This window comes from Tachysurus fulvidraco, chromosome 15 (assembly GCF_022655615.1).
Source record: "Tachysurus fulvidraco isolate hzauxx_2018 chromosome 15, HZAU_PFXX_2.0, whole genome shotgun sequence".
Classification (NCBI taxonomy): Eukaryota; Metazoa; Chordata; class Actinopteri; order Siluriformes; family Bagridae; genus Tachysurus; species Tachysurus fulvidraco.
In genome coordinates this window covers 22,114,779-22,128,250 of record NC_062532.1, presented here as the reverse complement: position 1 = coordinate 22,128,250, position 13,472 = coordinate 22,114,779, and the positions used below count along the sequence as shown (strand labels likewise).

Here is a 13,472-nt window from a genome sequence, read left to right as displayed (position 1 = left end):
CAAATGATGACTGGAACTAAGATGAGAAGCAGTCCTGCTGTCACCCCATACCAATGTATGGCATCAGTGATGCCGAATCAGTCGTATTGGTAGGAGTCAGATGTTTCAATACTGACACACCGCAGCAACACAAAAAACTAGGTAGTTTATTTTACATATACTTTGAACATGCAACACAGAGGGGTCAGTGGTCATGGAGGTAAAGGTACGTGAAGACACTTTAACTTCATAAGTACAGCTGTAGTTTCCCTGATGATAAAAATCTGCTTCAGGAAAAAGGAAGACAGCCGAGTGGTTAACAAGCTGACTGAGTTCTGGAGATGTTTGGATTCACTGAAGCCCAAATAGAAAGAACCTTCAGGATACTGAGTTCTGTGGAGCAGATGATGGAGAAGCCATAGCCCTGATCATTTCTGGTCCTTCAGGCCCGTAGTGGTACCATCCATCAGCGGCAATGAAGGAGATATTGGGCCGCTGCAAGTTCCACTATAAAACACCAGACGGATTGACCATAAATCAGTATTATATACAATAGCGATACTGGAAATCGAGAACTTGGTACAAATAGATTGCGGTTTAGCTAGCAAATACTGTAAGGAACTGGCAGTAGATGTCATCACCCACAGTGATGGTAATGGAGTTGCTCCTGGATGATGATGGAGACACTTTCCTTGTCATGAGTAGTCCACAGGTGTACTTACTGACCCTGATGTGAGTCATCTACAGTCAGCAGTAAATGTTGTTGTAGTCTCTGCAGTTTGTTTCTGTATCAATGTCCAGTTTTATACAAACTGAAGTCTACAGAGATGCATGGAGGACTGCTGGATTGTGGTGGGTTACATGTGAACTGCAAAGGACTTCTCCAGTTGAGACCACAGGAGTTTGGGAGATCCGAGTCAGTGTGGACTCTGCTGTCTTAAAGAAATATGTTTCATAATAGTGAAATGTATTCAGTTTAACAGGTACATGATATATATAAATACTACTACATACATACAAATAAATCACAATACTTACTTGAGCAAAGACATCCAGCATGTTCATCATTCCACAGTCTTTACTCCAATACACTGTGTGAACATGATCTATGTACCTTCTCAGTTCCTTTACACTGAACATACCCAGCCAGGTTGGTTCACTTCCCTGACCAATGGGACTTTCGAGGAGCGCTGAGGCTTAACCACATCCAAGCTGCCTACACACCACCTCTGCATCCTTTAAGTCCCAGTTATCATCACACACTGTTCCCCACTGGGCCTCTGTGCTGGATCTCCACTCGACCACAACTTTACTCGGACCATTCACCAGCCTGATCTCTCGGACTGAGTTAATATATGAAAAGACAGAAGGGTTTTATAAGTTTTGATTGTAAAAACTACTTGATATACTGTATAAAAGAAATCATATTAGAAACAATGTAGCTGTATTTAAAATGTCCTTACTAATTTGATACTCAACTAAACAATCAATATGTTTTAGGTTCTACAGTAAATGTAATGTGGCGCTTTCCTGCAAGTTTTACACACTTCTTTCCACAAATGACTGCATTAAAAGCAAAATATTTTCTGTGTCTTCACGAAGCAAAGATCACTGAAACTAAGATGAGAAGCAGTCCTGCTGTTAATTCCATACCAATGTATGGCATCAGTGATGCTGAAGAGAGTCAAGTTTTTTAAATAATAAACTGCAAAACACAAAATAGACATAGTTTATTTTAATATACCTTTAACAGCAACAAAAAGGGGTTCTGTGGTAGTGGAGGTAAAGGTACGTGAAGACACTTTAAACTTCATAAGTACAGCTGTACTTTCCCTGATGATCAAAATCTGCTTCAGAAAAAGGAAGACAGCTGAGTGGTTAACAGCTGACTGAGTTGCTGGTGATGTGGATCCTCTGAACCCCAAATGGAAGGAACCTCCTGCATACTGAGATCTAGTGGAGCAGATGATGGAGAATCCATAGCCCTTGATAATTTCTGGTCCTTCAGGCCCGTAGTGGTACCATCCATCTGCAGCAATGAAGGAGATATTGGGCTGCTGCAGTTCACTATAAACAACAGACATGATTTATCAGTGTTTAAATCTAATAGCCATTATGTGTTTTTGAGCTGCATATACTTATGGTACTGGCAAAATGTCTAGAAATGTCACTCACCCCAGTGATGGTAATGGAGTGCTCCTGGATGATGTAGAGACACTTTCCCTGTATGAGTAGTCACAGGTGTACTGACCCTGATTTGAGGCATCTACAGTCAGAGTAAATGTTGTTGTAGTCTCTGCAGTTTTGGTTCGTTATCAATTCCAGTTTTATTACATAACTGAAGTCTCAATGTATCATAGTGATGTTGAGCTGTGGGGGGTGTGTGGTTATTCATGTGTGCTACTTGTCGAGTGGATTGTGTGTGTTTGTTACTTGGTTGGGTGTGTTTTTTCGTTGTTCGTGCATTTTTGTGGGTCTCAGTTTTATCTCTGGTCTTGTTTTTTTTGTTGTTTTTTGGTTTTGTTGCTTTGGGGTTTGTTTTTTACGGTATTAGTTTTTGTTTGTTTGTGTGGGGGGTTTTTCATGCTTTGACTGTTTTGTCTTTTTTTTTTTTGTTTGTTGTGTTCATTTGTTTTTTTTTCTTCTTTTTTTCTTCTTTTTTTTCTTTTTTTGCTTTCTTTTTTGTTTTATTTTTTGTTTGTGCTTTTTTTATTTATTTTTTTTTTTTTTCTTTTTTTTTTTGTTTTCTTATTTTTTTTCTTTTTTTTGTTTTTTTTTTTTATAGTTTTTTGTTTTTTTTTTTTTTTTTTTTGTTTGTTTTTTTTTTTTGTTTGTTTTTTTGTGTGTTTTTGTTTTTTTCGTTATTCTTTTTTACTTCCTTTATGATTTTTTTTTTTTTGTTTTTTTTTTTTTTTTTTATAATTCATTGTTGTTTTTTGTGTATGTTTTCTTATCGTTTTGCATTTGTCGCTTTTCATGTTCATATTTGGTGTTTTTTTGGTTGTTTTAAAGTGGGTGTAATAGTAGGTGTGATGATCTATATATAGAGATTTTTCGTTTTATTGTGGATTTCGATCTGGTGGCATAAGCTCATGGGTGTAAGATCTTGAGACATCATAGGGTACACTTTCTGCTGGTGAGTAGGGGAAAGGGGGTGTTTTGTTATAATTGTGGGAGTTTGGTGTGTGGTTTGTTTGTTTTTGTGAGTGGGAATTTGTTGGTTTTTTGTTTTTTTTTGTGTATAAATAGACAGGAACAGGATACGAACTGCCAAATCGAAGGTTACATTATCTATACTCTCAGGTACTTTACACCTAGCATACCCTTAACCCACCAGTTGTCACAACTTCCTACCAAATGGGATGAACTTCGAGACCGGACTTTATTAAAAATAATACACACCACAAAATCCACCAGCTGGCCTCCAAAACACAAAAACCACCCTCTCCTCTGCATCCTTAATTCCCCTTTACTCCATCACCCAAACCAGAACTTTTCCCACACTGTTCCCCACTGGGCTCTGTGCTGGATCTGCACTCGACCACAACATTTACTAGGACCATTCACCAGCCTGATTTCTCGGACTGAGTTAATATATGAAAAGACAGAAGGGTTTTATTAATTACCTATAATTGATTGTAGCAACTAGCTTGATATATAAAAAGAAATCATATTAGGAACAAATGTAGCTGTATTTAAAATGTCCTAACTAAATTCAAAACTCAGCTAAACAATCAAAAATCTTTTAGGTTTCTACAGTAAATGTAATGTGGTGCTTTCATTGTAAATGTAATGTGGTGCTTTCCTGCAAGTTTTACACATTTTTTCCACAAAATGATTGCATTAAAAGCAAAATATTTTCTGTGTCTTCACAAAGCAAATGATGACTGGAACTAAGATGAGAAGCAGTCCTGCTGTTACTCCCATACCAATGTATGGCATGAGTGGTGCGGAAAGAGATTCATGTTTTTCAAATACTAAACTGCAAAACACAAAAATAGACATAGTTTATTTTAATATACCTTTAACAGCAACAAAAAGGGGTTCTGTGGTAGTGGAGGTAAAGGTACGTGAAGACACTTTAACTTCATAAGAACAGCTGTAGTTTCCCTGATGATCAAAATCTGCTTCAGGAAAAATGAAGACAGCCGAGTGGTTAAAAGCTGACTGAGTTCTGGTGATGTGGATTCCTCTGAACCCCAAATGGAAGGAACCTCCTGCATACTGAGATCCAGTGGAGCAGATGATGGAGAATCCATAGCCCTTGATAATTTCTGGTCCTTCAGGCCCATAGTGGTACAATCCATCAGCAGCAATGAAGGAGATACTGGGCTGCTGCAAGTTCACTATAAAACAACAGATGATTTATCAGGATTTTAAATATAATAGCCAATTAATGTGTTTTGAGCTGCATATACTTATGGTACTGGCAGAAAATGTCTAGAAAATGTCACTCACCCACAGTGATGGTAATGGAGTTGCTCCTGGATGATGTAGAGACACTTTCCCTGTATGAGTAGTCACAGGTGTACTGACCCTGATTTGAGGCATCTACAGTCAGAGTAAATGTTGTTGTAGTCTCTGCAGTTTGGTTCTTTATCAATGTCCCAGTTTTATACAAACTGAAGTCTACAGAGATGCATGATGGACTGGGTGTGGTACATGTGAACTGCAGGACTTCTCCAGGTGAGACCACAGAGTTTGGGGAGATTCGAGTCAGTGTTGGACTCTGCATGTCTTAAAGAAATATGTTTCATAATATTGTAAATGTATTCACTTTAAACAGAACATAAAATATATATAAATACATACATACAAACAAATAAACAAAGATGACTTACTTGAGCAAACGACACCTGCATCTTCATCATGTCCACAGTTCTCTACTCCAAATCTACTGTGTGAGCAGTGATCTATGTAGCTCTCAGTTCCTTTACACTGAACATTACCCAGCCAGGTTGGTTCACTTCCCTGACCAAAGTGGGACTTTCGAGGAGCGCTGGTGACTTTACCACATCCAAGCTGCCTACACACCACCTCTGCATCCTTTAAGTCCCAGTTATCATCACACACTGTTCCCCACTGGGCTCTGTGCTGGATCTGCACTCGACCACAACATTTACTAGGACCATTCACCAGCCTGATTTCTCGGACTGAGTTAATATATGAAAAGACAGAAGGGTTTTATTAATTACCTATAATTGATTGTAGCAACTAGCTTGATATATAAAAAGAAATCATATTAGGAACAAATGTAGCTGTATTTAAAATGTCCTAACTAAATTCAAAACTCAGCTAAACAATCAAAAATCTTTTAGGTTTCTACAGTAAATGTAATGTGGTGCTTTCATTGTAAATGTAATGTGGTGCTTTCCTGCAAGTTTTACACATTTTTCCACAAAATGATTGCATTAAAAGCAAAATATTTTCTGTGTCTTCACAAAGCAAATGATGACTGGAACTAAGATGAGAAGCAGTCCTGCTGTTACTCCCATACCAATGTATGGCATGAGTGGTGCGGAAAGAGATTCATGTTTTTCAAATACTAAACTGCAAAACACAAAAATAGACATAGTTTATTTTAATATACCTTTAACAGCAACAAAAAGGGGTTCTGTGGTAGTGGAGGTAAAGGTACGTGAAGACACTTTAACTTCATAAGTACAGCTGTAGTTTCCCTGATGATCAAAATCTGCTTCAGGAAAAATGAAGACAGCCGAGTGGTTAAAAGCTGACTGAGTTCTGGTGATGTGGATTCCTCTGAACCCCAAATGGAAGGAACCTCCTGCATACTGAGATCCAGTGGAGCAGATGATGGAGAAGCCATAGCTCTTGATAATTTCTGGTCCTTCAGGCCCATAGTGGTACAATCCATCAGCAGCAATGAAGGAGATACTGGGCTGCTGCAAGTTCACTATAAAACAACAGATGATTTATCAGGATTTTAAATATAATAGCCAATTAATATGTCTTTAGCTGCAAATACTGTATGGTACTGGCAGTAAATGTCCAGAAAATGTCACTCACCCACAGTGATGGTAATGGAGTTGCTCCTGGATGATGTGGAGACACTTTCCCTGTATGAGTAGTCACAGGTATACTGACCCTGATGTGAGGCATTTACAGTCAGATTAAATGTTGTTGTATTCTCTGCAGTTTGTTTCTTTATCAATGTCCCAGTTTTATACAAACTGAAATCTACAGAGATGCATGATGGACTGGGTGTGGTACATGTGAACTGAAGGACTTCTCCAGGTGAGACCACAGAGTTTGAGGAGATCCGGGTCAGTGTTGGACTTGACATGTCTTAAAGAAATATGTTTTTTATATTATAATTATATTCATGGGTACATAACAGGGTATATAAATATATAGATACATACATACAAATAAACAACAATAACTTACTTGAGCAAACAACACCTGCATCTTCATGATGTCCACAGTGCTTTACTCCAAATCCACTGTGTGAACACTGATCTATGTAGCTCTCAGTTCCTTTACACTGAACATTACCCAGCCAGGTTGGTTCACTTCCCTGACCAACGCGGGAATATTGAGGCATGCTGATGGCTTTACCACATCCAAGCTGTCTACACACCACCTCTGCATCCTTTAAGTCCCAGTTATCAACACACACTGTTCCCCACTGGGCTCTGTGCTGGATCTCCACTCGACCACAACATTTACTCGGACCATTCACCAGCCTGATCTCTCGGACTGAGTTAATATATGAAAAGACACAGCACTGTTGAACTTCTACAAATTGTTGTTTAATATTCTATAACATTTTTATAGTACAGCAGGTACGGAAAGTATTCAGACACCTTTAAATTTTTCACTCTTTGTTCCATTGCAGCCATTTGCTAAAATAAAAAAGTTATTTTTATTTCTCATTAATGTACACTCAGCACCCCATCTTGACAGAAAAAACTGAATTTTGTGTAGAATTTTTTGCAAATTTATTTAAAAAAAAACCTGAAATATCACATAGTCATAAGTATTCAGACCCTTTGCTGTGACACTCATATTTAACTCACATGCTGTCCATTTCTTCTGATCCCCATTGAGATGGTCTTACTCATTCATTGGAGTCCAGTTGTGTTTAATTAAACTGATTGGACTTGATTTGGAAAGGCACATACCTGACTATATAAGACCTTACAGCTTACAGTGCATGTCAGAGAAAATGAGAATCATGAGGTCAAAGGAACTGCCCAAGGAGCTCAGAGACAGAATTGTGGCAAGGCACGGATCTGGATCTGCAGCACTCAAGTTTCCTAAGAGCACAGTGGCCTCCATAATCCTTAAATGGAAGAATTTGGGGCGACCAGAACTCTTCCTAGACCTGGCCGTCCTGCCAAACTTAGCAATCGTGGGAGAAGAGCCTTGGTGAGAGAGGTAAAGAAGAACCCAAAGATCACTGTGGCTGAGCTCCAGAGATGCAGTAGGGAGATGGGAGAAAGTTCCAGAAAGTCAACTATCACTGCAGCCCTCCACCAGTTAGGGCTGTATGGCAGAGTGGGCTGACAGATGCCTCTCCTCAGTGCAAGACATATGAAAGCTTGCGTAGAGTTGCCAAAAAACACACAAAGGACTCCCAGACTATGAGAAATAAGATCATCTGGTCTGATGAGACCAAGATTGAACTTTTTGGCATTAATTCTAAGCAGTATGTGCGGAGAAAACCAGGCACTGCTCATCACGTGCCCGAATACAATCCCAACAATGAAAATATGGGGGTGTTTTTCAGCTGCAGGGACTGGACGACTGGTTGCAGTTGAAAGAAAGATGAATGCGGCCAAGCACAGAGATATCCTGGAAGAAAACCTCTTCCAGAGTGCTCAGGACCTCAGACTGGGCCAAAGGTTCACCTTCCAACAAGACAATGACCCTAAGCACACAGCTAAAATAACAAAGGAGTGACTTTGGAACAACTCTGTGACCATTCTTGACTGGCCCAGCCAGAGCCCTGACCTAAACCCAGTTGAACATCTCTAGAGAGACTTGAAAATGGCTGTCCACCAACGTTCACCATCCAACCTGACGGAACTGGAAAGGATCTGCAAGGAAGAATGGCGGAGGATCCCCAAATCCAGGTGTGAAATACTTGCTGCATCATTCTCAAGAAGACTCATGGCTGTACTAGCTCAAAAGGGTGCTTCTACCCAATACTGAGCAATGGGTCTGAATACTTATGACCATGTGATATCAGTTTTTCTTTTTTAATAAATTTGCAAAAATTTCTACATGTCTGTTTTTTTCTGTCAAGATGGGGTGCTGAGTGTACATTAATGAGAAATAAAATGAACTTTTTTGATTTTAGCAAATGAAACAAAGAGTGAAAAATTTATAGGGGTCTGAATACTTTCCATACCCACTGTATTTTCCATATCATCTCTTCTCTAATGTGACAAACTACATTTTGGTGATGGAACTACTGTGTATCTGTTATAACAGATATAGTAATGTGACTGATGTTAATTTTCATGTATGTATATTTACAATGTAAATATATGCATTTCACTAAAAATCCTTCCTATTTGTTTTATTTGCTTTAATTTGTTTAATATGTTTTATGTCATGTTTAAATTAATCATTTCTATTTTTGGCGGAAGTGTTTTCTCTTGCGATTAAGCTGTGCTATGTCATGACGTCATTCGGGATGTGCATGCTGCTCCTCAGTTTACTTTGTGCTCCCGGGATTACTTGCAAAATTGAGTTTTACACATTTGAATTTCACTCATAAAGTGTTCACTAAATATTGTTATATGTAATATGTAATATTTTTAATGTAATATGTGATATATAAAGTGATATGTAAAGTAATTTGTGCATGGATAGGGAGGATTAAGCGTCTTTTTTGATAAGTACAGCGAGCCGAATAAGCATGTGCTTTGGCTAGGCTTAGTGATGCTAGTGAGCTAATGGCTGCAATTTGATTTGTGCAGGTGGTAAAGCTGACCAAGCAGCCACGTTTATTTTGTTTCTTTCTGTATTCCATCCAGGTACAGTAACTTCTAATGTTTTATAATTTGTTTAATTAAATTTGTATTTCTGTTTTATGGAGTTTACTTTGTGCATACTGAGGAGAGGTGGTAAAGCTGACCAAGCAGTCAGGAAAGCTGACCAAGCAGTCAGCTGACCAAAAAATGTTTATTTTGTTTCTTTCTGTATTCCATCCAGAATTGTTGGGTGTTGATGACAATAAACTCTCCAGTACTGCTGCAGCAAAGTTGTAAAGACTACTCATTCCACAACACAACGCAGAGAACACGAGCACCGGTCAGATCCGAACGTGACCGGTTACAGTAACATGATAACAGGAATAAACTTGAAAAGATGTTCCAGATCCATTATAAATAGATAAAATGTATGATGTGTTTTCCTTTAACTAATAAAAAAAAAGTGAATAGTTGACAAATTGTTATAGTATATACAGAATAAAATACTTTGTGATATAATCCTCTAAGAGCGGGCAATCCTAGCCTCAGTTTGTATAATATTTTAGCTCTCGTATCTGAATGCATACATTATAATAACACTGAGGACAAAGTCATAATATAAGAGATTTCTGTACCTGAGCAAGTAACACTAGCATCTTCACCATGGCCACAGTTGTGTGTTCCAAATGCTCTGTGAGAGCACTGTGTGATGGTGCTTTCACTTCCAGAACACTGAACATCATCCAGCCATATTTCACCACTTCCCTGAACCAAAGTGGGCATTTTGATGAGCAGTGGACAGCTTTACCACATCCCAATCTGTCTACACCCACACCTCTGCATTCATTTCAGGCTCCCAGTTCGTCCATCACACCTGTTCCCCACTGACCATTATACAGGATCTCCACCTCTGCAGAGCAGGGTGTGACTGCCACCAATGAGTCGAAAGCTACCCTTCACAAGACAAACAGCAAAATGCATCCCCAGTATTATTATAATTCCTCAAAAAAACTTATATAATGAAAAATTAAAGTCTATAATTTGCATTGAGTAACGTAACCTGCATAAATGCACCAGTATGAATCCAATTTGATTCTACATTTACAGCATTTCGCAGACACCGTTATCCATTATCCACCGTTAACTTTTTATTTCATTTTTTATACAACACTAACAATAAGGGTTAAGGGCCATACTCAGGGGCCCAGCAGTGGCCAGCTGGGCAAACTCACAACCTTCCGATTGGTAGCCCATCACCTTAACCACTAGGCTACCAATCCCATTCTCTTTTTTAGATTAGCACCTCATCCTCTGTTTGGAGGTTCATTCATTTTCTACTGCTTATCCGAACTATTCTCGGGTCCTGCGGAGCCTGTGCCTATGTCAGGCGTCATCGGGCCATCAAGGCAGGATACAACCCAGGATCGAGTACCAACCATCGCCGGGCACAACACCTCTCATTCACTCAACACTACGGACAATTTTCCAGAGATGCCAATCAATCTACATGCATGTCTTTGGACCGGGGGAGGAAACCTCTGAGGCATGGGGAGAACATGCAAACTCCACACACAGAAGGCGGAGGAGGTAGGGAATCAAACCCCCAACTCTGGAGGTGTGAGGCAAACGTGCTAACCACTAAGCCACCATGCCCCAGTTTGGAGGTTATGTTTATTTAATTATCAGTGATAAAAACAAAACTCAAATCACTGAATGAATTCTATAAAATTGAAAAACAAGTAAAAATCTAAACAAAAACACAGAACAGTAAACAAAACAAAAATAAATGAACAGAAAAATACCAATGTACATGTTTTAAATTTGAGGAAAACTAAAATACTCTTAAATCACATGAGCCAATATTTTATTCACAATAGAACATAGATAACATATAAATGTTTAAACTGAGAGATTTACACTTTTATCCACTAAATGAGCTCATTTAAGGTTTCAGGTCTCAGAGTAGTTGGGACTGGGTCATGTTTACATGGTGTAACCATCTCCTATCTTTTCAAAAACAGTTTGAAGACATCTGGCATCAAGGTTATGAGTTTTTGGAGTTTTAATGTTGGAATTTGGTCCCCCATTCTTCCTTGATATAGGTTCAGCTGCTGAAGAGTTTGTGGTCGTCTTTGACATATATTTTTCGTTTAATGATTGCAACCAAATGTTCTCTACAGGTAAAACATCTGGACCACAAGCAGCCGATTCTGCACCCAGACTCTTCTACAATTAAAGCCATGCTGTTGTAATAGCTGCAGTATGTGGTTTTCTTGGTCCTGCTGAAAATACAGAAGGCCTTCCCTGAAATAGACATCGTCTGGAGTTGTGCACATGTTAAAACATTCAAGCATTCTTAGTGCCTTCCAAAACATGCAAGCTGCCCAGACCATATGCACTTCTGCACCTCATACCATCAGAGATGCCGGCTTTTAAACTGAACACTGATAACACACTGGAAGGTCTCAGTCCTCTTTACCCCAGAGGACATAGCGTCTGAGATTTCTAATAAGAATGTTAAATTTGGACTTGTATGACCATAGAACACTTCTCCAATTTGAAACAGTCTATTTTAAATTATCCTTGGCCCACAGGACAGGACATGTTCACATGTGGCTTCCTTTGTGTATGATAGAGCTTTAGGTGTCATGTGCAGATGGAAGGCAAGTTGTGTTCACTGTCAGTGGTTTCTGGAAGTGTTCCTGGGTCCATTTATTGATGTCATTGACACAATCGATGAATGATACAGTGTCATCTGAGGGCCTGAAGACCATGGAAATCCAATAAAGGAAGAGAGAGATTTCTCCAGTTTCCTTGAATCTTTTAATGATGTTCTGCACTGTAGATGATGAGATTTACAAAGCCTTTGCTATCTGATGTTGAGGAACATTGTTTTTAAAGTCTTCCAAAATCTTTCACAGATTGGAGAGCAATGGTCTGCCTATGTGCTTTTGTGAATAACATTTTGGCTCATGTGATTTGAAAGTCTTTTAATTTTCACTTCATTCAAATTTAAAAGCATCTCAATGTTTCTGGAATTCGGGTTGTAATTAAAAATACATATTGGCAAACTGACTGTGAAAATCATTTTATACCTGCAGACCCTCTTGTGTTTTATTTCTTAAATATTATCTACAGTGGCTGGCAAGCATAAGAAAGAGTTAAGCTTTGTATCTTAAGTATATTGTAATGTGGATTGAAGCTGATTCTATGCTTTTCTGTACCTGAGCAAGTAACACCAGCATCTTCACCATGGCTACAGTCGTGTACTCCAAATCCTCTGTGAGAGCACTGTGTGATGGTGCTTTCACTTCCAGAACACTGAACATCATCCAGCCATATTTTGCCACTTCCCTGACCAAAGTGGGCACTTTGATGAGCAGTGACAGCTTTACCACATCCAATCTGTCTACACACCACCTCTGCATCATTCAGGTCCCAGTAGTCATCACACACTGTTCCCCACTGACCATTATACAGGATCTCCACTCTACCAGAGCAGGGGTTGTTGCCACCAGTGAGTCGTATGTTAATACCATCTAAAACAAACATCAGAAAATATGTTCATGTTAATCACAAAGAATCTTGCTACTGAATGTTTGAATTTCCTCTAGGATCAATAAAGTGTCTGTCTGTCTGTCTGTCTATCTGTTTGTTTGTTTGCTTGACCTCATATCAATACATTTCTCTCATTTCTAATCCTTTATTAATAAAGATTTCATGACTTTCACATAATGAATTATAATATAATTTGCATTAGGTCATTAAATGTAACTCAGTATTAACACCTTTTAAATTCTATTTAAATTCAATTCTTTAATATTTTACGAAACCCACCACCTCGTCTCTGTTCACAGGTTGATAAATTAATTTCTATAGACTAATTATTGCCACCCCAATGAGAGGGAAAGAAGAAAAGAAATGGTATGTAAATATACACAATATACACAGATTAACAAAATTAAAGAAAGTTAAATACATGAATAAGAATGAAAGACAAATAAAAATAAAAGCAAAATAAAAATGTGACAATAATTAGCACCTCATCACTGTTCTCCTGACAGCCTGACTAGTGGACATCACCACAGTAATGTCTAGTGTATGAATTAGTGAACATGACTAGTCTCTGCAACACAGTCTAATGAACTATAGGAGGCAGATGAACACAACACTCACAGACCATCAGTCAACACAACAGTCACAGACCATCAGTCAACACAACACTTACAGACCATCAGTCAACACAACACTCACAGACCATCGGTCAACACAACACTCACAGACCATCAGTCAACACAACACTCACAGACCATCATTTCAACACAACACTCACAGACCATCAGTCAACACAACATTCACAGACCATCGGTCAACACAACACTCACAGACCATCAGTCAAAACAATACTCACAGACCATCAGTCAACACAATGCTCACAGACAACAAAATACTCACAGACCATCAGTCAACACAACACTCACAGACCATCAGTCAACACAACGCTCACAGACAACAAAATACTCACAGACCATCAGTCAACACAACACT

The 13,472-nt window shown here is 38.7% G+C and overlaps 1 protein-coding gene across 1 annotated transcript in view; it reads right to left on the bottom strand.

The window, feature by feature from the left end:
- Positions 1–13,472, bottom strand: part of LOC113663923 (deleted in malignant brain tumors 1 protein-like) — a 162,710-nt gene that overhangs the window by 129,437 nt on the left and 19,801 nt on the right. Inside the window, exons 4-10 of the mRNA XM_047800919.1 lie at positions 12,149–12,463; positions 6,388–6,699; positions 6,007–6,285; positions 5,570–5,893; positions 4,821–5,132; positions 4,438–4,716; positions 4,002–4,325 (exon numbers count right to left, since the gene is read on the bottom strand). Coding sequence (XP_047656875.1) covers positions 4,002–4,325; positions 4,438–4,716; positions 4,821–5,132; positions 5,570–5,893; positions 6,007–6,285; positions 6,388–6,699; positions 12,149–12,463 — 2,145 coding nt within the window. The remainder of the gene's footprint in view (positions 1–4,001; positions 4,326–4,437; positions 4,717–4,820; positions 5,133–5,569; positions 5,894–6,006; positions 6,286–6,387; positions 6,700–12,148; positions 12,464–13,472) is intronic.